This window comes from Symsagittifera roscoffensis, chromosome 6 (genome assembly GCF_963678635.1).
Source record: "Symsagittifera roscoffensis chromosome 6, txSymRosc1.1, whole genome shotgun sequence".
Taxonomy (NCBI): domain Eukaryota; kingdom Metazoa; phylum Xenacoelomorpha; order Acoela; family Convolutidae; genus Symsagittifera; species Symsagittifera roscoffensis.
In genome coordinates, this window is record NC_087067.1 from 28,231,187 (window position 1) to 28,256,277 (window position 25,091).

At 35.6% G+C, this 25,091-nt stretch overlaps 2 protein-coding genes and 1 non-coding gene across 3 annotated transcripts in view; all 3 read right to left on the bottom strand.

Moving 5' to 3' along the window:
- Window positions 1–25,091, bottom strand: part of LOC134848569 (uncharacterized) — a 50,582-nt gene that overhangs the window by 19,178 nt on the left and 6,313 nt on the right. The window lies entirely within an intron of this gene.
- The window catches only part of LOC134848567 (uncharacterized), a 30,876-nt gene continuing 6,307 nt past the window's right edge, over window positions 523–25,091 (bottom strand). The window contains exons 2-9 of the mRNA XM_063866082.1: window positions 17,876–18,156; window positions 11,707–11,985; window positions 10,547–10,939; window positions 9,422–9,646; window positions 5,226–5,360; window positions 2,434–4,668; window positions 1,802–2,066; window positions 523–1,370 (exon numbers count right to left, since the gene is read on the bottom strand). Coding sequence (XP_063722152.1) covers window positions 649–1,370; window positions 1,802–2,066; window positions 2,434–4,668; window positions 5,226–5,360; window positions 9,422–9,646; window positions 10,547–10,939; window positions 11,707–11,985; window positions 17,876–18,151 — 4,530 coding nt within the window. The 5' untranslated portion in view covers window positions 18,152–18,156 and the 3' untranslated portion in view covers window positions 523–648. The remainder of the gene's footprint in view (window positions 1,371–1,801; window positions 2,067–2,433; window positions 4,669–5,225; window positions 5,361–9,421; window positions 9,647–10,546; window positions 10,940–11,706; window positions 11,986–17,875; window positions 18,157–25,091) is intronic.
- LOC134849273 (U1 spliceosomal RNA) lies at window positions 18,281–18,442 on the bottom strand. The gene has a single exon (XR_010163299.1). It is a non-coding gene; the product is annotated as a U1 spliceosomal RNA (small nuclear RNA).

The following is a 25,091-nucleotide window of genomic DNA, read 5'->3' on the forward strand; positions in this document are numbered from 1 at the left end:
TTTGCCCTTCTTTTAATAAATGGAAAGAAGTCAATTTAAAAAGAAACCAGAAGTCAAAAAGCCGCGAAAAATAAATTTGAGCCTGAACAACTTTCAAGACTTTTCTTAAAAAAGAAGAAAAAAACATGACGACCTATTCAAGAGTCTGAACTACGCTCATCGACTCTTAAAAGGAACCTGAAAACTATTTTATATATAAAACCAAAATTTTTCATGCCTCTCATTTCAGTTCGAATCACAACTGAAAGAGCTTTTATTTGATATATCACATCCAGATTTTTTCGACACTTTCGTGGTTCAGAAAATATAAATGAAACGATAGGGTCAAATTGCTTGAAGCTGTTTTTAGACTATTTCTTGTTACTTTCAAGAAAATTTCATGTATGATGCGATGCGTATTTAAACATCAATATTCTCAAACCGGCCTAAGGAGTTTATCAACCTTTCTTTAGCAAATTCTACTAGCATCGGAAATTGAAATACAAAATGCTTTTCTGATCAACTTTAATAATCTGACACGCAATGGTTTAGGAATATCATAAATTAACAAAATTTACGAATTCAAAAGAATTCAATATCTACAATTCAAAATCAGCGCAAAACACAATTTTTAAATACAAGTTTATCAGGAATGAAGACTGTCTAAAACTAAAGATCAAGTACAGTATTGCTTGTTAATGCATCATCTATTTGGCTTTCAGCAGCAAGGTCGGGACATATTTTCTTACTTTTCGATTCCATACTTCCCAAACATGGTCTTGCAGGTCGTTTGCGACTTTTGCTTCCATTAGACGCCACAGCATCTGATGATATTATCTTACTCTCATTATTTGCCTCTGTGATTTCGGTAACGTTTCTGTATTGCTTTAAAACACAGTTAACTTCTGTTTTCACTGCAGAATTGTCAAAAATATTATTTGAGCCATCCATATCATTCAACATCACTACTCTGGGAAGTTCTACACCTTCCGATTCCGATTCAATCTCGATTTCAGTTGTATCTGGTTCGGTTATACTATCTGAGGTTATTACACTAGGTTCTGCCGTGAGTGAATCAGTTGCAATATGATCTGTCATGTATCCGGTTTCTACCGCATCGATCTCTGTTAGATTTGTTTCTGGCACATTTTGTCCAATTGATGAATAAGTATCTGTAGTTTCCGCTTCTTCGCCATCGATTCGGTTCAAATCTGAGGAGTCTTGTTGACGCTCGGTTACCGCCAGATCCGATTGGAGTTCCCGCTGCAATCGACGCAGCGCTTCGAAGTCGGAGTCATCGGGTTCCTTGTCGTGGAACCACGAGTCCTGTGGCTTATTGCATCTTTTTCGCGTGAAGTGTTTGTATAAACTGAGACTTATTTGCTCATTCTCTGAAACAAAAACAAGCAATGATGCAGAAAATGATTAACGCAAAGACCAGAAACTAGGAGTAGCCTAGAAACTACACACCAATTCGGAATATTTAAAAGTCAGGGTGAAACTTAAACCATTCAGTATGTGAAATAAGTCAAAACACGCTCGCAATAAATGAACTGTTTATTAAAATTCTAGAAAGGAGAGAAACCGATCTTTTTTAGTTAGTGGAAAAACTTTTTTTGAAACACGAAGGCTAAGTTGCACTGCGCGTACTCGAGTGTCAAAACTGCAAAAAAACAGCAGCAACAGACTATTTAAAAAAATAGTCTTGAAAAATAGCAAGGGAAACACCGGGTTTCGAACCCTGGTCAATGAAACAATGCAATAAACTGGGTTTCATTTTTCAAGCTACGGTAGTCTATAGAAGGAACAGCATTACACATACTTTTACTAGCGTTATTGTTCACTTCTCCAGACGTTTCTTTTCCAATCTCCCTCGGTCCCGCCTCAGACATCGCTTTAGGAAACAACAACAGAGCGTAGAGTCTACTTCTAAACAATTGGTACACTGCAGTAGCTTTAATTTCATCCAAGATACTTTGCATTTTGTCCGACTGCTCAAATAACTTCTCGTGCAATTTGATAAGTTCGTCGTTATCTTCTAATAGGGCTTTCTGCCAAATGGTCTCTAAAGAAGCGAACTCAGGAACCTAAACATAAGTAAATAATAAAATACACAAAACATCATATAGCAAATCAATTTGGACGACCTAAAAAAAGGTAGACAAATGTTTCGAAAATGTTTTCAAAATACCCCTAGAATAAATCCTAGATCTAACCCTTCACAATTGGAAAATTTTCATGCTAAATCTTCCATTTATTTTACTTAGTTACAGTCTACATAGAACAATCACATAATTTTCAAAGAAATTTAGAAACTATTAACAACTTGCTCATCTGTTAATTTTGCGTTCTTTTTTAAACATAACAAAGTATACATAGCTTGAAGTGAGAGAAGTGAGTGGGAGAAAATTGCTTGAAGTGAGAGAAAATTCCGTAATGAAGAAAATAACTTACATTTCTGATAGGCTGATACAACAGCTTGTGCACTGTCGACATGGTTTTCGATTTATCCACTGTGAAATAAACGCCTAATTGGAATGCAATTTCTGCCATTTTATACTTGAATGGATCCGTGTTCTGTTCAAACATCTTGCGAGCTACTTTCATCATCGTTCGATTTGACCTCGCGTGTTTGTAACACACGAGACCTTTGCACAATAAATTCGCACTTTGAGAATCTAGCCTTTTCCACAAATCCAAAACTGCCTTATTAGGAGCAACTAAAGGAACAGTCAAGTTCTCGAGGTTGTTATCTTGAGGCATGTCTCGAACCCAGTCCTGAAACTTGATTTTCTCGTCCGTTGTCATAAACGTTCTGCCAATTGCACTTTCGAGTAAGGTGTTCGCTTGCTCCAACGCCTTCTGAGCCCGATACTTTTCAATTAGATCAGACATCGGTAGTGGCGATTTCTCCAACTTCTCAAAAACCGGAAGCTCAAACGTCTGCGACGCTCCTGCTTCGGGCAGAAAATGTATCTCTTTTCCACCGTCATTAACTTCAAAGGGTACACTTGCTATAGGTATTGCAAGAGTTCGTTTACCTTTATTTGTATCTACGTTTACAAGCTGCCACATAAGGTCACGCTGAATGATGGTGGAAAAAAAAGAGTTACCTTCAAGAAGAACTCTTATATACTGAGACGTCTCTCCTGGTATGATTTTAAATCCATAATTCTCGATGAAAAAGTCCCGAGAAATATCATCAGAAGGATCATCAGCACGTCTGATTGGAAATTTCTTTATCAATTCTTTCACCTTCATATCTTGGTCAAATCCCTCAAGTTTTCCAGACTTCGCTGTCAAAAAATGGCTTATGTTATCACCTTGCTGGCCGTTTTGCTCAATTAACATGTCGTTGCCAGTTTTGGATTTAAGTGGGGATTCAAAGTTTCTAGCCTTTTTTGATGGCGAATTTTCATTATCAGTAGTGAAAAGATCAAAGTTCATTGTTCCCGGTTCTTCATCTTCTAAACATTCAATTAACTCATCGACCGTTTTTTCTTCGTATTCATCAAGTTGTTCGGATCCAAAAATCTCACTTGAAGCGTCATCTTCATATGCTCCTGGTGTTGGGAGCACGACACATGTAGGATATTGAACAATTTGAGTACGAACAATCGGTCCTTTGGGAGGCGAGTGAGTTTTCTCAGCGACTTCCTTTACAACACTTTGAACTATTGGATTTGACCTCAACTCATATAAATAATGAAGTTTATCTTTGAAGCACTCCTTCACAATAAGATGGCCCTCTTCCATCAGTTTTCGGGCATTATTCAGAAACAGTTTCGGGTTCAATATTCGCTCTTTTTCATTTGGGTCTTTGGCTATACTCAACGAAGTTATTGATTCTCTGAATTCGGGGCTACTTTTTAATTTTAGAATTTTCCAAGCACCTAAGTAGTCAATTTTTAGAAGTGTGATCAACTGCGTCATCAGCCCAGCGAGTTCTTTTTCTTTCGGTTCTTTCGTTTCACTTTCTTCGGGATTTTCCAAGTTCGGACTCAGCGTAAAACTTGTCGAATGTTTCGGTAAACAATTTCTAAATATTATTTCGTCCAAATAATGATCTAGCTTTTCTAATCTAGAAGTACTGTAAAATATTGGTGGATGTTTATATTTTGGTAAGTTTTTCTTGAATTCTGATTTTAGGAACTGCGCGTCAATCATTTCAGGTTCTAACATTTTTAACTTATCGCCTAACTTTAAATGCTTCGTAACTTTATTGTGAATCAACGAGGCAGGTTTTTTGATCAATTTCGAAGGTTTAGGGGTATTTTGTTTATTTTCACTGGAATTATTGACCAAGTTTTGATGGATTGCTATAATCTGATCTGTCATATTTTGTTCACGCAGTCTATCGGCCGTTTCTGTCAACTGCGTCCTTCGAACAGTTTTCCGGTGACTGGCTTCGGTACCTTTTCTTTGATTCTCCAAAAGATATCGGAACCTTCTGTAAATCTCTTTGCGCTGTTTCTTTAACGTCTTTTCAGCTATGATAGCACAGTCCGCAGTTGGTCCATGTTTCAACATGAGGTCGATTAACGTTTCATCCGCCGCTTTCGTCCAGGATTCTTTGACGTAATTTCCACTCAATTGGAACATGTATCTTTCCCTGCATTGCTGGTCGGTCCTAAGAGGAACCTCGCGAGATATTTGGATCCACATCCCAATCCCAAACTTTTCAACCGCCTAAAAGTAAACGGAGTCCTTGACAAATTAAGCTTAAATTACATCACTGTCCTTCACAGCGTTCTAAAATGAGAGATGGAACCAACTAAAACAACCAATTTTAAAAACTCAAATATGGACGTCATGCATGCTTTTGAAAATAAAGAAAAAGATACCAAAATTGATGCCATAGAAAAAATTTTCTAGGTGCCATATCAAATTCATCGAACTTTTAAAATTTTACACTTAACTATTTGCCCAAGTACTGTAAAGTAGATTCACTTATGCATATAGTTACGTATTTTCAATAAACTATACTCAAGGGTGTTCTAAAAGAACCCTTATTGTTGTAAAAGAACCCAATTCGCGAAAATGTTGACAGCCAATCAGAATCCCCTATTCATAAATTCGATGCAAGTTCGCCATAATTTTATAGATTGGATTGACTGAGACTTTTCGCGCATTCGGCCCTTCGCGCAATAGCCCCCCCCCCCCCCTATACTCATTCTATTGTCATGCCAGTTTAGAAGATGCTGTTTGACGTGTGTTGTGTTAAAAAACCAGAAGATGAGACTAACTTTGAGCAACAGTATGTCCTCATCCGGCGACCACCTACCCAGTCTGAGGGCGTAGCTGCTCATGCGTCGCCACCTCTCACTACACTCATGGGGAGAACGCCCGTCGAAGAAGTCGGCGATCTTGCTCCACGATATCTAGAAAAAAGATAGGATTATTAAGTTTGACAGACCCAGGAAACTGTTGCAGATTCCGGACTCCGAACCAAATCATAAGTTTGGCCGGATCACAGGATTGCAAAACCGGAACCAAATATATCCCTGGGAAAAACCAATATGCCAAATTATACACAGAGGCGAAGCAGAAGTGCCGCCAAATAAGCGAACACTTTGAATGAACACTTCTATTTGCAGTTAGGTTAGAAAAACAAGAAGGCTCGTACTAAGACACTACGCTGCTGGCTAGGTAATAATGGTTTTTAAAAACAGAGGCGAAGCGTAGCTTCACAACACTTGCATTACAACACGAATTATTGCATAGTTTTGTCGGCAATTAAGACGGCAAAACTTTGGTAAAACCTCATTGAGCCAAAAACAAAATTATCAAGAAAGTTTTATGCCCCATCCCTCCTTACAACATACAAAAGCATAACACTCGATTTTCCTTCAAACGACGAAATATACGCTAATGTAACATAGGACAAACAAGAGAGCAAAAAAAATATATAAATGAATTGATATATTTACAAACTCAAGAACGACTTTCAATTAACATTGCTTCAACGAAAAAAAAATCAAATCAAACCTAATGCTAAGTGCGGCATTGAAACTCCGACCAGTTGATTAGGAGACTCGCATCCTTCCCTAAGTGCCCGATCGCTTGACGATAGGCAAAACTAGCCACCAATTAAGCGGAGAAAAGATGCTATTAAATTTCAATGCAAGAGATTGTGATTATAGCAAAAGTGCCACCAAATTATCACTTTAATTTAAGACTTTGATTGGAAAAATTAGCTTCCTACTATTACACTACGCTCTATAACGAACTATAATTTAGTTTAACTCCGGAAAAACTGGTTGGGGAAGATTCATTTCGTGCTTCCTTGACAATAAAAAATTTCTAAAATATCAAAATATTCTTCAGAAAATCGGATTTTTTTTTCTAATGTTCTAAGTATTCTTATAGTTCTCTCATCACTCCATATACGTACAAATCACACCAATTGAAAAAAATGAAAACCTTTTTTGTGGTTTTTTATGGATATAACCGGAACATTCAGTGCTACTAGCGTTTAACGCACCTTCGGTGCTTCGAAATTTTACGACAGCTCATGAAAAACCGCATATATTGGAAACAACATCTGCAAACTTTTAGTGTACTCTGACTGCACCCAATTACAGGGTTGGTAATTTCGAACTTTTACATTTTTTTAGTTCCCATTTTAAAAGCGTCATCTCGAAAACTTAATGGGCCTCCGGAGAACTTTGGAGGCCAGATTTGCAACCACTAAGAGCACCCTATTATAGGGTTAGGAATCCCAAAACGTTGTGAATTTTTTTAAACTTAAGTTTCCGAAAAAAAACGTCTTATCTCGGAAACTAAAAGGATTTGAGCATTCATACTGAGAGGCAAAATTTGAGACGCCTGGGTGTACGCTGACAATAAGGTTGTATCTTCATCAAATTAGTATTTTCAAATTTTTTGAATTTCTTTGTAGATAAGTTCTTCGAGAAATTTTGAAAAAGTCAAAAAACGTCAGATCTCGGAAACTAAAAGCATTAGAGCAGTTGCGTTTAGCATTCGCTTGTGGCAAGATTTGCAACTCTTTAGAGTACCCTGACAACACCGAACTATAGCGTTGGAAATTTCAAATTTTAAAATAATTAATTAAACTTTCTGAAGTTTTCAGAAAACTTTTGGAAAAATCACAAAAAACGTCATTTCTCGAAAACTACAAAGAATTGAGCAGTCATACTTGGAGGCAAGATTCGCAATCTTGGAGATTACTCTGACAGGACCCAACTACAGGGTTGGGAATTTCAGATTTTACGAAAAAAAATTGATAAGTTTTCTGAAAAATCACAAAAAACGTCACAATGCGCTACTGATCTCAAAAACTACAAGGATTTGAACAGTCATATTTGGAAGCAAGATTTTTAACTCTTTAGAGTACTCTGACAGCACCCAACTACAGGGTGGGAACTTCAAGTTTTGAGAAATAATTAAATAAAATTTTTGAAAATTGTTGAAAAAACACAAAAAATATCATATCTCGAAAACTACTGAGAATTGAGCAGTCATATTTGGAGGCAAGATTCGCAATCTTTGAGAATACTCGGACAGGACCCAACTACAGGGTTGGGAATTTCAGATTTTACGAAAAAAAAATTGATAAGTTTTCTGAAATTTTTTTTTGAAAAATTACAAAAAAACGTCATATCTCGAAAACCACAAAGATTTAAACTGTCATATTTGGAGGCAAAAATGGTAACTCCTTACAGTACTCTGACAGCACCCAACTACAAGATTGAGAATTTCAAATTTTGAGAAATAATTAAATAAAATTTTCTGAAAATTTTTTGAAAAAATCACAAAAAATATCATATCTCGAAAACTACTAAGAATTGAGCAGTCATATTTGGAGGCAAGATTCGCAATCTTTAAGAATACTCGGACAGGACCCAACTACAGGGTTGGGAATTTCAGATTTTACGAAAAAAAATTGATAAGTTTTCTGATATTTTTTTTTGAAAAATTACAAAAAAACGTCATATCTCGAAAACCACAAAGATTTAAACTGTCATATTTGGAGGTAAAAATTGTAACTCCTTACAGTACTCTGACAGCACCCAACTACAAGATTGAGAATTTCAAATTTTGAGAAATAATTAAATAAAATTTTCTGAAAATTTTTGAAAAAATCACAAAAAATATCACATCTCGAAAACTACTAAGATTTGAGCAGTCATATTTGGAGGCAAGATTCGCAATCTTTGAGAATACTCGGACAGTACCCAACTACAGGGTTGAGAATTTCAGATTTTGCGAAAAAAAAATTAATATAAGTTTTCTGAAAAATCACAAAAAACGTCACAATGCGCTACTGATCTCAAAAACTACAAGGATTTGAACAGTCATATTTGGAAGCAAGATTTGTAACTCCTTAGAGTACTCTGACAGCACCCAACTACAGGGTGGGAACTTCAAGTTTTGTAAATTATTTTGTTATTTGAAATTTCTGAACATTTTTGAAAAAATTTCAAAAATCGTCTTATCTCATTAACTAAAATGACTCGGGCACTCAAAATTGGAGGCCAAATTGGCAACCCCTAATCCGATATTGGGCTGCTTAATTTAAACTCGGTAAAATAACCACTAAAATCAAATTGGAAAATCGAAAAAAAATTGTTAACCATTGCAATATACGATATAGCTTAAACGTGCAAAAATAATACGTTGAAAAGGCTTAAACATGGCGAGATAGTGAAGCCCGCATTTAAATATATAATAGAATAGATTAGCCCAGCAACCGGCTATCCTTGTTGAAAAATTTATGGCCTTAAAGCGCTTTAATCAATTTCAAAAAAATTTTCTTTGAAAAATTGAGACTTTCATAAAATAAGCTCAATTTGAGAACATTGGATCAATAAGTAAAGTTTTTATTCCTCTGGGAAATCTTAAAACTAAAATCCACTTTCGAAATTAGAAGACAATGACGTTTTTCATGATCTATACACTTTTGCTGTTCGATAATGGAATTCACTTTTCGGTCAACAAAGAAAATTAACTGCATTTAAAACGAAGTCAAAAATCGAATCGAGAGAAATCAAATTAAGCGTGAAATATTGGAACAATTTTCTGAAAAAAATCAAAACGACCTATATAAAAGTGTTCACTACGTTCAACGACTCTTAGAAGTATATGGCCTTAAAGATATTTTAATTTCAGAAAAAATTTATGATTGACACTTTTCTGATAAAAGTAGCCCAATTTGAGAAAACTGTATCATTAGGTAACTTTTTTCATTCCGCTGGGAAATTTAAGATCCATTTTGATAGCTAGACGTCGATCGCGTTTTTCGTGACCTTTAATATTTTGCTGTTCAACCAGGAAGTTTGCCTTCCTTTTAACAAAAGAAATGAACTGTACTGAAAAACAATCAAAAGTCAAACTGCGAAAAAAGTCATCACGACCTAAATAAGAGTCCGAACTATGTTCATCGACTCTTAAAAAAAAATTAAGTGTCTCATCTATTTACCTTGTTTCCGAACTGAAATGTATTGACGACTCTCTTCAGCAGTTTTATCTCAGTCGGAGTCCAGCCCCTGGCCGAGACTAATCTGCTCATGTAGCTTTGGAAGCAGTCAAAGGGAGTCCGTCTGTTTCCATGTAAAATGGACACCTGTTTCCAGTCTATATGACGTCGGGTGCTGCTGCTACGGACTGTCTCGGTGGGCTCGACAATTACAAACGGCTGCTTCTCCTATAAACGAAATGAAAATTACAGCAAGTCTCAAAACTAAATTACATGGGAGCCAGAGCCTCGCACTGCTTGTGATACAAAAATATATGCAAATATATCCTTTTTTTTCATTACGGGATTCGAGAACCTTCATAGCTAATACTTTTTTCATTGGTAAAAGAAACCTAAGTTGAGAAAACTGGATTAGTATGTAAATGTTTTATTTCGCTGGGAAGTCTGAAAAATAAATGCCTTTTTCGATACTAGAAGTCGATCGCGTTTTTCGTGACCTTGACACTTTTTTTGTTCGATAGCGGAGTTTGGCTTCCTTTTAACAAAAGAAATTAACTGTTCGATAGTCCAGTCTTTGTGTTAAAAATATTCAGTTTGTACAAAATACACTGCTTGTAAACTTTGAATAATGTTTGTTAATATATATCAAATTTCAGGAAACTCAAGTGTTCTACTTAAGAGGCTCACTTTGATATACTTATGTTAGTGATCAACGTGTGAGTTATGGCGTAATTTTTGATTGATGTAAAAAAGTAAAAAGGATCCCTTTTTGGGGTAAAATTTAGGGCTTAAATTTTGTCTAACAAAGAGCACCATATTAATTCTGCTGAAATTCTAAGCAAATTTTGTCTCCATGGTTTTTCATCGAGTGTCAACGCAATTTGAGAAAAAACGCATTTAAAGTTAAAGTTTAATGCGTTTTGTCCGGATAGTACTGTCCGGATTCTCTATAACACCAGTGAACTATATATGTGTTAAGACGCTTTATGCTTTGCAGAAAGCGCCAGCGTACGAGCTATTCCGCTCTTAACAGAGAGCCGCGGTTGTTCCCCGGTCAAAAATTAAATGTAATATTTTGGTCGTTTTTGTGCTGATTTATTTAACATAACCCTCAAGCAACGGAAATACCTGATGTTTCGCTACTGTTTGCAGCATTTTTCTCGATTCATCAGGCGACCAATGTTCTTTATTAACTCCTGGATGAAGAAAATTCTGCCATTGGAGTTTGCAATCGTCTGGATCGCGTTGGTTATTAAACAAATGCAGCGAAATATACACCCAATCTATATCACATCTTTTCCGACTTCCGAATAATTCCTCGTCTTTCGGCGGATTTTCTTTCAGTCTTCTCACCTCGAGTTCCGATAGGTTGAGCTCCTCGGCTAATACACGTCGGCTGTCTAACTCGTATGGATTTAAGGAGTCTAATTTGTGAGAGATTGTGCTTTGTTTATCAATAAATGGCTTCATTACCATGCTGAGACATTGCTGCTTGACACCGTTGAAAAGAATTCTTCGGTCCTGAAAAAGAACTTTCAAACTTAGCACCATGAGGAAAATTTAACGATATCCTTCTCTGATAAGTCGAGCAAAAAATCCTCGCTAGTTCAAATATATTTCCATAAGAGCAGGGTAGATTTGGGATGAAGCTGATTTCTATGCCTTTCAATTCAGAGCTTCTAGTCTCAACGCCTCTAATGTGATTCGTGGACATCGCTTCAAGCAACCTTTTAGCTTAAACATGGCATTAAAGTATGGTACAAAGAAAGGCGGTGTTTTTTGTGGAGGACTGAACAATTTGAGTGAATAAAAACCCGTACGGCTATCCGTTCCCGTCTCCATTCCTTGCAGCTGCTTACAAAAAGTAGCAGGTAAAACTTTGTGTTCTCATTGTCCGATTGAAATGAAATTCGGCGTGTGACCAAGATATTCTGTTTAATTTTTGCACAAAACCGCGGAAAAACAACTGCTTATATCATGAAACTGATATTTTTTGTAATTTCAGGGAGCAAAAAACACCCACACTTTCTCCCTAGGAGTATACACTGCGTTTAACTTTTAAATTTTAGTATTGCATTTACTATCCATGATGCATTTATAATTCATTATTTTTAATCTGAATTTTCTTCTGTTGTACCTTAACTGATTCATACAAACTCAGGACAGCCCTTGGCAACCTTTTTGAACCATTGAGCTATCCGCTCTTTAATACTAATGAATTTACTCTTCTTTCATCTGATTAAAAATATGTAACAGCGAGAAATTACTCCTTTTCTTCTTTAACTTACCGATGCCGTCCAGTCAAGACGCTTTAGAACCGTCACGTGGGGTCTCTGCATATCCTCCTGTTGGATCCTGAGAGCTTCTGGGTTGGGTGGGGGACCACCAGGGTACGATTTGCTTTTGAAGAAGGGTGCTTTTATGAGGTAGGGGGTGAGTATTTTACGTTGAGGTTCTTCTTCTTGGTCTAACTCTAATTTAAGGAGTTTCTCTATGATCTCCTGTTGACGATATCGGTTCTCGATCAAGTTCATCTCGATTCGATTTAACGTTTCCTTCAGATGCTCCTGAGCAGAAGATCATGTAATAAATTAACAAACCACTGAACTTAAAACTAAAGGAAACAATTTAAACACAGAGGCGAAGCTGAGCATCGCAACACTTGCGAAACAATAAAATCATTGCATTATAAGACAATGATAGAGAAATGATAGAAAAAAGAAGGAAGTCATGCTTTTGAAAATTAAGCTGATAAAATAAGTCAAAAACACTGCAAGTTTCATGTCTTCGGCAAGGTTGATTTTTTAAACAGCCTTTAAAAACCTTGAGAATCAATCAATAAGGCAAAAAAAATTGGGTCGACCCTCATTTAGGCCGAAAACGAAACTGTTATTATAAAAATTCAAGCTATAAAATTTTAATAATCAAATTCTCAAGATCCATTCGTGAAAAAAGCAAAAGCATTTAAAAAATCGTCAATTTAAATTATGCTAAGACAATAAAACATAAGCCGAACCCACTCAATCAAAAAAATATAATAAAACTTTGAAAATCTGAGTTCGTAACTTAAACTACAGAAAAACCTTCGAAAAAAGTTAAAACTAGAGACCTAGCTGAAGCTGGAGGTCATGCTTGATGTCTTTTAAAAACATCTTTTACTGATGCGTTATTTTCAAAGCCTAAAACCTTTGTTGTTTCTCTACTTAAGTAAGTGATTGGCCGTAGTGTAGGCAAAATACCTAGTACACGTTATTAGGAATGAACTCAAAATGAAATAAGACAGGATAGTGGACTTTTCCCGCGACCTGTTCTATGTCGTGACTGCGAAGCCATATTTACCATAAACTGTCTTTTCGATTGAGCTCTAAATCTCAGATTTGTCAGGGCAATTTCCCAGAAGTTAAAAATTTTGCAAACATTTAGAAAACGGCAGAAACTGAACATTACATGTTTTCTTACACAAAGAGAAATGTCGATGCTTTTGCTGGAAAACATTTCACAGCCACTTAATTCGATTTAATCTTTAATCTCACATTTGGTAGAATAGTTTTTAAGAAGTCCAGAAATCAAATTTGACGTTTCCGAGTGTTATACTTTTTTCTCCAAAAAGAGGGCACACGGAGTATGCAGCGAAGAAGTCCACAATTTGTTTGTTCGATTGGACCATTAAATTAGAACTGGCAGGGTAGTTTTCGAGACAAATCAAAGTTTCAAAAAACGGTCAAAGTTATTTCCAAGAGCCCTAAACTTGTTTTCTAAGCAAATTTAGGGGTTATATCTGCCCATGTAGGGGAGCTTCTCACATCCCATTTTCTCTATATAAACTATAAACTAAGGTTTGGGAGAGTAGTTTTAGAGAAGCACCAAAAATATTCCAAAAAATGTTCAAAAAATCCAAAAATTGCCTTTTTCCGAGGGCCTTAACTTGTTGTGTAAGAATTTTTGGGCGTAGTTGCATATGCACGGGAGTTTTCCTCCAAAACTTGTTCTTTCGATTGATGTCAAAATCTCGGTCGAAAAATTTAAATGAATCTTCTGAGTGCTATAACTTTCAGAGAAAAAAATTTGTGCATAGCCGCTTATGCAGGGGCGCTTCCCCCAACCCCCCATGCTTTCGATTGAGCCCATAACCTCAGATTTGGGGGGGGGGGTAGTTAAAGAGTAAATAACTCCAAAAATGTGGGTGGAAAAATACTACCACACAATTTTTCGAGGGCTGTAGGAAGTGAGATACGGTAGAAATAGACTAAGGGATTATGCAAGCAGGCAGGGTAGTCGGCCGTCTTTTTCGACATTCGTTTCCGTAGTTTCAAAATTAATCCAAAAAATAAAAGGAGCAAATGCCATACCACACTTTTCTGAAAACCACAATTTAACTTTTAGAGACAAAAATTTGGGTATAGCCGCTGATGCAGGGAAGCATCATACAACTCTCGCTTTTGACTAAAAGAAATACTCAGATTTAGGTGGTTAGTTATCGAGAAAAAATGGGTCCAAAATTCCGAACACAATTTTTCGAAGGCTACAGAAAGTGGGAATTTTAAGCTGGAAAGATTATGGAATTATGCAAGCGACAGGAGAAGGGACGTTTACTGAAACCAGTCGTTAAAATAGTTTTTTGTTTTAAATGAAATTTTTGAGAGAAACGAAAAAGTTTTTCAAATCGGTTCAAAAAAAGTTGAAAAGAAGCAAATTCCACACAATTTCATCATACTTTTTATCAAAAGGAACTGTGCGAATCAAAAACTAAAAACACCAGGCTTTGGAAGGAAACTTCTCAAAAACCGAAGATTATATAAGCTTCATTTGAAAAGAAAAGATAAATCAGAGGCCAGAAATTTAATCGAAACCCTAAAATCCGAAAAAAAATGTGAAATATTATAGACCACCTCAAATTAACGAAGTAGTTTTATTTGAACTTTCAAGAAATTTATCATATCAGCAGATATGAAGCAGAAACAGACGTGTAAGAAAATCGTTTACAGAAAAAAATCTAGTTCCCGATTACGTTTTACTTGCTCAAGAAAGTGAAACAAGGATAACCGGTTGCTGGTTAAGTAGCACAGAATGTTCTGACTGCATTCTTTAATAAAACAAAACAATTCTTGCATTGCTTTTTAAAAATTTGTTTAGTTTTTTGGGCATGGTGTGATGAAAGGATCTGAAAACCTTAAATTTAAGCATTTTCGACAGCGACGAGTCAAAAAATGGAGAAAAACAAAAACAAACTAAGAAATCAAAAAATATTCGTATTTTTTCCATTTTTTTATGTTGCAGAAATGGCGCTAAAAACTTTAAACAAAAACTAAATTTGCTGTAGCAGTACTAAAAATTCAAGGCTCATCTTTCAATAATAAGATTGCTTACTTGCTCGAAATAGGACAAAAAACAGAAAAAATCAAAACCGGTTTTTCTCGACACAGACTACTTTTCAAAAAAAAATAATGGCGTTCGACTCAAGACTGAAAAAGCTTTGATTTGATATATCAATCGACCCATTCCAATGATTATTTGTGGTAGCTGAGTTTGCGTAGAAAACAATCTACAACACTTAGATTCCTCTTAGTCTTGTACTAATTTTGAATAATAAGCCCGAATAAAATAAGCTTTTCATTCAACGCCAATTTCATATCTACTTATACCCTATTCGTTAGTTACCGACCTCTACCTCTTAGTCTAGTATTATTTTGAATAATAAGCCCGAATAAAATATGCTTTTCATTCAACGCCGAAATCATTCATACCTGATTTTGCGTAGAAAACAAAAATCTACTCCACACTCAATACAACGTTCCTCCCCATTTTCAATAGTCGGAACAACAAGTATAACCGTTTGCTATGCAAAAAAAAATTTTAAAAGAAAAAAGAAGAAAAAACTAAAATACACCTTTCAGTGGTCGGAATAAGAAGTCTATATCCCAATTTGCTAAAATATCCGAAGCATTGAAGCTGAAATAATTGCACCTTTAGAAATTTTACAAAGAGACGCAGAGCATCGCGCTATATGCAATAAAACCCATAGATAACAAGAAAAACTAACCGACAAAAAATTAGCGATGAAAGTCGTGGAAAAAAAGTCTAAAAAACTGATCCAAAATTTTTTCTTAATTTGTCTTGATGTCGTTTTGAAAAAAAAAAATCTTATCAAAAAATATGCCAAATTAAGGAAATTGAATGTAAAGAAGCACCGAAAAAAAAACTTTTAAAGCAGTAACAGAGCCGACATTTTTTGCGCAAAAAAAAATATAAAAAAACTACAAAAATCATAAAGTTCTCAAGTCCCCCCTCAAAACACTCATGAAAATTATTTGATCCTCAGACCTCTCAAAAAAGCCCTCTACGCCGATATATTTTAAGCCCAAACCTATTAAAGCCGATTAGGCAGAAAAAAAACGAACATTAAATCTGATATATTGTAATTAAAAAACCAACTTTAAAAAAAATTAAATAAAACGGGCATTTAAAATGCAAACATGATCAAAAATTGTCATTTATCCATCTTTATGTTCGTTGAAGAAAGAAGAAATTACCACAATTTCAGTTATCCTGTGATCAAAAATTTTGAAATCATGAAAACTCATTTGCAAGAGCGATGCAATAATTTGTGGATCAGAAGGACCACGGATTTTCCTCTGAAAATATTGCTATCAGATTAAATGATAATATCATATAGTTTAGGACATAATTCATTGATTTCTTGTAACAATTGATGGATGACAATTCAAAAAATCCTAATTCGAAGAAAATAATAAAACTAGGCAAAATTTCTTGAACCCAAAGACTCACATCATTTCACGAATCAATCAAATTGACTTTCCCTTATAATAAGCGTTGCTTAAAGCAGAAGAAAGTCCATGCTGTGAAAACTTAGCCGACAAAAATACGCAGACAAGCAATAGCCCGACAACTGAAATTTTCCGAGCAGGTTTCTATTTTCGTTAAAAGCATCATGGCCTGATTCGAGCTCCAGAACTGACTCCTCCGCATGAGCAATTATTTGATATGATAAAGTAAAAGTAAATCGATGAATTCTGAGAACAAAGTTTTTAAAGTGAAAACATTCTAGGGCCCGTTTGCATTACCGTTGCTAATCGCAAGGGTAGAAAATACACAATTTAGAGGATTCGCAATACCTCCAGATTATGAAACATTCTCGTTCCTGATTGAGAACAAAAACAGTTAGCAACGAATGTGATATATTAAAGCCGATAAATCTCTTACTACAACATCGTTTTCAAACGAAGTTAAAATAGAAAACTTTAAAAAAGCGACTTCAGTTGGAAAAAACTCATATTAAAACACGAGCATTTGTGTTATCAAAAAATTTTGACTTTGGTGCAGCGTCTGATCATAATGCTCTACGCCAGCTTCGGCTCAATTAAAAAACATCGGCAGGCGACTCCACATGCTTCTTATTAGATTCGAAGCTACAAGGCTGATTCAAAGTATCCGGACAAAACAAAGAGAAACGGAGAACTGAAGCGCGTTTTTCTCAAATATGAGATAACACAAAAAAAATGACGAAAGCGCTCAAAAGTTTACCAGAAATAATATTATGAAATTCAATTTCGAAAACTCCGGCCCAAAGTTTGACTCAAAAAATCGTTCATTTTCGACTGCTTAACGTCGTCAAAAATTGAGATAAAACTACCGTAAATGTTTAGCAATTGTATCAAAAAGAGCAGGTCTTTTTGATGCCGCAGGCAAATTTTTTAAAAACAGGCCAAAAAGGCGTTTTTAGGCACTTTTTGGAAAATTTTGACCAAAAAATTGCGTTATTTCGGCGCGCGCTCCCCTCTCAAAAATCTTTTCAGGTCCGTCTGCCAAAAATGGATATCTCAAAATAGTACAAAGGGGGGATCTTTTGGGTCGGCAGGGGGTCCGCCTCCCCTTCAAGTCATCCCCTGAAAAAGAGCCTCTCATAAAGCCCCGCCGGAATTTAAAAAAGTACTATATCTTTAACTTTGCCCAAACGGATATATTTTGTTGGAGAACAAAAAAAATTATTTTCATGTTATAATTTTTGGGACTGAAAATACATTGCACCATATTAATTCTGGTAATATTATTAGCAACGTAGCAACGTTTTTTCATATCTTTTGACTTATGTCAACCCCATTTGCAAAAACTGGTTCAAAAATTCCAACTTAGTTCTTTTAGTCAGGATAATTTAGATCAGCTGTAATTCTTCGAAAAGAAATACGAAATAATTCAGCTGATAAAATGAGCAATCTAGGGCCATTGAATTTCTTTCAGATACGATATTAATGGTTTTTCTTTCATACGGCCCAAAAACTGATATTTTACAAAATTTGATGAAATTTTCCCACATTTGTTGAAATTAATATGAGCGAAAAACAATCTAGGTTTTCAATAAAAACAGTAGCTGAATCAGCAGCTTGATAAGTTTCAGTCGTATAGCAGAAAAGACTCCAACTTAGCATTCACTATACAAACCTGGTAAGCCACATTAACATCAATCGCCGAGGCTGTGCAGAAGTATCGGCTGTTCTCAGGGACTCCTTGCAATTGTAAGTAAGAACAATCAGATAGTTCCGACTGAGGAGTATTAGGACCAGAGATTCCAAGGGAAAGAGGAGACCCAACTGGTTGTAGCAAACTTGGTCCTGCCTTCTGTATCATTGAGAACGATGATAATGAAGTTGAGGCTTTCCTGAGAGGTGGCGGCGCCGGTGTTTTGAACACCCCTTCGTCATCCAGAGGTGTTGCCATGATTAACTGAAAAAACGAATTAGTTATTTGATTTAAAAACGGCTGATATTCAGCAGAAAACTTAGCTAATTAGCAATTGAGTCAAAATTCACTAAAAATTTCAGAGCGAAATAGGATAGTTCAAAATTTTTAGGGATAGCGCGAACGCAGTCCCCACACTAATAAATTGTCCTCCCGAGTTTCTCACTTTGAAGAAATCGCAGGGGTCAACCTCAGCGCAGTGCAATGCAGAGGCCTCGCCCTGGGGCACCTCTCTGCTTGATCAGAGGACGCCCGAAGGCAGGTAAGTATGTTTTTACTTATACCGTTTCAACCCACTCAGAATTCACTCACATTGTGGCCACAGAGTTTCAACGAAATCTTTTTTCCACCAGAAACGGTAATTTTTAAAAACCTCGCAATAAAATATGCCCAAAAAATTGAAGAATATCACAAATGAATGGCCAATAGATTATGCACAAAAAGCAAGACAATAGTATTATTAGTGAAAATTTACTAAAATACAGGCCAACTTACATTATACTGAAAGCAGTTTGAATTCTTTTAATTTCTGATGTCCAACTTACCATATCTTTGCATTTGATATTCAAGTATAAACATACAATAGTTGCTACAATTTCGTTGCAAAACAAGCTTTGTTTGACTGCTTTGTGACTGACCAAATACAGCAAGAGAGGGCTTCAATAATTGCATGCAAAGTAATACAAATTCCATACAATTTAAGCCTTGAAACCACAGCGATGGTGGCAAGTAACAGAAACAGAGGCGACAACAAAAAGCTCTTTATGCTAATACATTTTTTCAAATGAGCTCAACGTTAGGTAAAATTTATCCTTTCTCTTTGTCAAATCAGCAATTAATGGTAGCACCTGAACCGAAAAGAGCACAAAAATCTCTCACTGGCCACAAAAAAAATAAATCTAACGTTGGCGGTTTGAAAGTTTAACTGAAGAAACGCAAGCCGGTAGAAAAATTCTGCAATTCAAAAGAAACTAGCGTGTAACGCATCTCCGGTGCTTCGAATTTTTGAGAACTCATAAAAAACCGCATATATTGAAAAAAGACCTGCAACCTTTGAGTGTACTCTGACAGCACCCAATAACAGGGTTCGTAATTTTAAAATTTGCTAAGTTTTTTTTCTATGAGTTTTTTAATTCAAATTTTGAAAAACCATTAAATTTTGTGAACTTTTTTTATATCTACGTGTTTTGAAAAATTTTAAAATGACATTAGAAATGTCACATCTTTGAAACTAAAAGAAGTTGAGCAGCCGCATTTGGACGCAAAACTTGCAACTCCTGAGAATACTCTCACAGTACCCAACTACAGGGTTAGGAATTTCAAAATTTGAGAACAAAAAATTGAAAAGCCATAAAAACATCACATAAAAGAACAAAAGACTTAAGCAGTCGTATATGGAGGCGAGATTCGCAATCTCCTCGATTATTCTGACAGCCCCCAACTAAAAAATCGCAAAAAATGTCATTCTCAAAAACTACAACGAATTGAGCAGTCATATTTGGAGGCAAGATTTGCAATCTCTGAAAATACTCTGACAGTCCCCCATTAAAAGGAACGGGTCTTCAAACTTCAATTAAAAATCAAAAAAACTTAAGGTTGCTGGATTTGAGCAGTCATATTTGCATGTAAAATTCGAAGCCCCGGAGATTATTCTGGGAGCCCTCCATTACAAGGAAGGGAATTTCAACAAAAAAAATTAAATTTAAGTTTCCTGAAATTTTTTTGAAAAATCACAAAAAACGTCATATCTCAAAAATTAAACAAATAAAGTCAAATTTTAAGGCTAGATTCACAACCCCCCTAGAGTTCTCTGATAGCTTCCAAATATAGGGATGGGAATTTCAAAATTTCAAAAAGCATTGAATTTAAGTTGACCGTTTTTTGAAAAATCACAAAAAAAACCGTCATATCTCAAAAACTAAGACCATTTTAGCATTCTCATTTCGACGCTAGATTTTGATCTTGAAACTCCTGAGAGTACCCTCACAGTACCTAACTATAAGAGTAGGAATTTCAAATCTTTGAAATTCTAAAATTTCTGAAAAATTAAAAAGAAATCATAAAACACGTCGTATCTCGAAAATTACAAGAATTTGAGCAATCATATTTGGAGGCAAGATTCGCAATCCACTCGAGTATTCTGACAGCCCCCAACTAAAAAATCGCAAAAAATGTCATTCTCAAAAACTACAACGAATTGAGCAGTCATATTTGGAGGCAAGATTTGCAATCTCTGAAAATACTCTGACAGTCCCCCATTAAAAGGAACGGGTCTTCAAACTTCAATTAAAAAATAAAAAAACTTAAGTTTGCTGGATTTGAGCGGTCATATTTGCATGTAAAATTCGAAGCCCCGGAGATTATTCTGGGAGCCCTCCATTACAAGGAAGGGAATTTCAAAAATCAAAATAAAATTTAAATTTAAGTTTCCTGAAATTTTTTTGAAAAATCACAAAAAACGTCATATCTCGAAAATTAAACAAATAAAGTCAAATTTTAAGGCTAGATTCACAACCCCCCTAGAGTTCTCTGATAGCTTCCAAATATAGGGATGGGAATTTCAAAATTTCAAAAAGCATTGAATTTAAGTTGACAGTTTTTTGAAAAATCACAAAAAAACGTCATATCTCAAAAACTAAGAGCATTTTAGCATTCTCATTTGGACGCTAGATTTTGATCTTGAAACTCCTGAGAGTACCCTCACAGTACCTAACTATAAGAGTAGGAAATTCAAATCTTTGAGTTTTTGAAATTCTAAGTTTTCTGAAAAATTAAAAAAAGAAATCATAAAACACGTCGTATCTCAAAAATTACAAGAATTTGAGCAATCATATTTGGAGGCAAGATTCGCAATCCTTGAGAGTACTCTGACAGCACCCAAATATAGGGTTGGGAGTTTAAAATTTTGTAAATTGAACTTTCCGAAAACTTTTTTAAAAAAAAATCGTCGTATCTCGTACACTAAAAGGATTTGGTCATTCGCAACCCCTGGGGGAACTCTGACAGCAGCACACTATTGTGTTACTAACTTTTACTTTCAAATTGTTAAAACAAACACTAGATTCAAACTTGAAAATCAAAAAAATTCTTAGGCATTGCAATATACGATATAGCTCAACCACGCATAGATACGTTATGACCTTAACTGTTGCAAAAAAAACGCTTAAGCATGGCAAGATACATGTCACACGCACTCGACCATAGACAGATTAAGAATTTTGGATGTTCATTATCGATCAGTTCAAGGTCAAATATAAATTTTCTCGCCTCCCTCGGCGCCAGTATACTATTTTTGAGGAGCGCACGCCAAAAAAAACGCAATTATTAGGCCAACACTTTTCAAACATAGCCAACAGAGCTCAGAGTGTAAACAAGTGTAAAAGAGCTCAAACACACCGAAAAAAAGACAGATTGGAAAAAAATTTGAACAATTTTCAACTTTCGAAACTATCGAAGAAAAAATTATACGGGGAGGCGATGCGGAGCTTCTCACCACGACACAAAACAAGAAAACCACAAAGTCAAAACAAAAAAATCGAAAATTTCAAAAAACATGCCCAGATAATGAAATATGAAACTAGCATCGGAAAAAAACTTACCAAGCAAAGTCAAACCCTTTCACCCGAAAAAACTCGAAACTATTTTCTAAAATTCCCGACCCCTCAAAACTCCCCGATCCTTCAACACACACACGCAGACACAAAATTTCTCATCAAACGAAGCAAAATGAGGCCACTAAACCAACAGGTAACTCAACTTTCCAATAGGGCGGATATTTCAAGTGCTAGCATGCTCAAAATGTGTCTCGCGCAGTATTTCCAACAGAGTGGACCACCAGGAGACAACACGTGAGTCTTGTGAACGAAGTTCTTTACGGGGAAAAGGTCTAGTACCCCGTTGCAACAATTTTGTAATCGCAAGAGTAACACAGAAGAGAATTGGAGCTTCACACCACTTGCGGTACAACACAAGCATACAACAAAAAAAAGAAAAAAGCTGAAACAAAAAACTAGGTGAACCAAAATTTTCATATGTCCCGACAAAACAACAAGGGGCCCAGTTAAACTTGGTTTTTGTGCTTGAAACTTTTTAAATTCGCTACACTGATTGCAGGACGAAAAACCTGGGTTCACAAATTTGCACAGAACCTTTGTTTCTCTACTTAAATGAGAAGAGTGAACAATTTTGAGATAATTGAATTTTCCGAGGACATAACATCTCTTACAAAAAATACAGGTCAACAATTCTGCAGTAAAAATTCACCCAATCGATTGAATTTTTCATCTCAGATTTGATAGGGTAGTTTAAGAAAACTCGAAAACTTTCTTAACAACAGTAAAAAAATCAAAATTTTCCAAAATCCAATTTTCCAGAATCCATTTTTTTCCACAAAAACCAGGTCGTGGCCGCTTAAAGAACAAAAACTCACAAAAGGGGGCTTCTCGGTAGAAAACTTAACCTTAAAAATGGCACCGTAGTTTTCGAGAAACGTCAAAAAATTTCCAAAAAGACGGTTAAAGTTTCAAAATTGTGACTTGATAGAAGGCCATAGCTTATTTCAAAGATGGGCGTAGCGAGTTATAAAAGAACACTTTCAACAACCTTTCTTTTCGATTATCTATGATATCAGATTTGGAAGGATAGTTTTGGGAGAAGTCCAAAAAAAGTCAAAAGCAATTCACCCGAAATGTTATTTCGATTGACGCCAAAAAAGTTTACAAAAACAGTCAAAAAGGGAAAAAATTGACTTTTCCGAGAGCAAAATTGAGGGATCTTCCCACTACCCGCTATCTGAATGGCACCCACAATCTCAGATCTGCAAAAGTTAGTTTTCGATATATGCTAACAAGATTTTTTCAAAACTGTCAAAAAATCAAAAATTTGACTATTTCAAGGGTCCATAGTTTTAAAATAAATCAAGCGTATCCGCTGATGCAGGAGAGCTTTTCAAATCCGCTCTAATCATTGAAATCGAAATCTCAGATTTGGGAGGGTATTTTTTGGGGAGCGTGCAAGCACATGGGGGGGGGCTCTTTTGATTGAAACCTTTTTTTAAAAAGGAAGAAAATGTCTACGAAAGGCAAACTATTTTCCAACGCGTCTCAAAAACATTCAAATAAGAAACCCCATCCCATACACTTTCATAACACGTTTTTTTCTCAAACAGGAAACTAGACAAAAGTGCCAAAAAGACATTTGAATTTTCAACTAGCCACTGAACAAAACTTACAAAGCGGAAACAGAACCGACAATCTTAGAGCAGACAAAAATTGAGCCGAAAAAAAAACTTAAGAGGGACAAGTCCTCCCTAAAACTACAATGAACCACTTTAGCAACTACCATGATATTTGGTTCAGCACAAAAAAGATCCGTGTTTTGACAACTAAGCCGACAAAACTTGAGCAGATGAACGAAAATCCGACAAATCAATTTTAACCCGAAAAAAATTTCAATTGCATACTTACTGAAAAAAGCAAGGTCCGGCCGGGCTTCAAACCCCAGAGCGAAGAAACATGGAAGATGTTAAGATTCAATAATGAAGCAAGCTTTTTTTATGATAGGCACTTAATTTTTTTTTTTTAATATTCTTTAATATTATTATTTTTTTCAATATATTATTTTTTTGTTCTGCTGGTAATTCAGAAAATTTTATGTATATACTTGACTTTCAGTAGTCAATCACATTTTTCGTAATCTGTACACGTTAGCTGTTTGATAAAAGAGGAAATGAACTTAAGAAATTAAAAGTCAAACAGCAAAAAAGTAAATTGGAGCCTGAAAAGAGATTTATCTGAAAAAAAATCATCGCGACCTAAATGAGCCTGAACTACGTTCATTGACTCTTAAAAAACAATTAACGTAATAAATAATGATCAAGACGTATATCACTAAAAATCGATTCGTTCATTTACACTTACAATGAGCCCAAAACTGAATTTTGACTCAAGAAATCAATTTGTTACACTTTTAGAAGACAAAGTCTGCCTCCCCCTGAGAAAAACTTAGATCCGCCCTTGCTACAGATATTTCTAGATATCCAAAGTCAATCCATTTGAAGATAAATTATACCAATCTGGAAATAACTATTTCTATCAACCATAACAAAAACTGCAACCAAATTAAGAAAACAAGAGCCCACAAATGAAGGTACTTGACCTCGAGTGAGGCAAGATTTGCGCGAGTCGGCGGCGCATTATGCCGATAACGTCGAACTTTTTCTAAATAAATGGTGCCCCTGGACTCGCAAGAACAATTTGCGGGCATTTAATCTTTCTTAATCTTCGAGTAAAAAAAACATCTGCTACTACTCTAATAGGAAGAAACCAGCTGTTATAAAAGGGGGTTCAATAAGAATGGGCCCTTCCGTCATGCGACGGTCCGTGCATAGGTTGGATAGGGCCATACCAAAGCTTTATAAATACATTACGAGGCCAAACTGTGCACTTGATAGGAGCACAATTTTGTGTCTGTATGTTCCTGGATTCCAGAGACAAGTCTTTAAACATGTGAAAATTTTGTCGGAACGATCAAAGGAAAGTAAAGAACAAAAGAAGAACAAAGGGAGCGTCCTTGTTGCGGAATCCGCTTACAATGCACAAAATGCGCAGTTTGGCCTCGTAATGTACATCGGCAAAATTTTATGAATAAATCCGGGGTTGAGAAATTAGACGATAAGCAAATTAGACGGAGGTACTAATAAAAGGAACTTAGACGGTTTTGCAAAACTGCAATTGTGAGAAAAAAGACGAAAGTGAGAGAAATTAACTTTGTTTGCACACAAATTGCGTTAGAAAAATAAAATTGTTTGTAGACAACAATTCAATTTCGGTGGCCAAAAACTTTACAAGTCAATCATGCATAATTCATTCAATTCAAAACTCTCCTGTAATATTCAGATTTGACATTTTATGTTCATTTA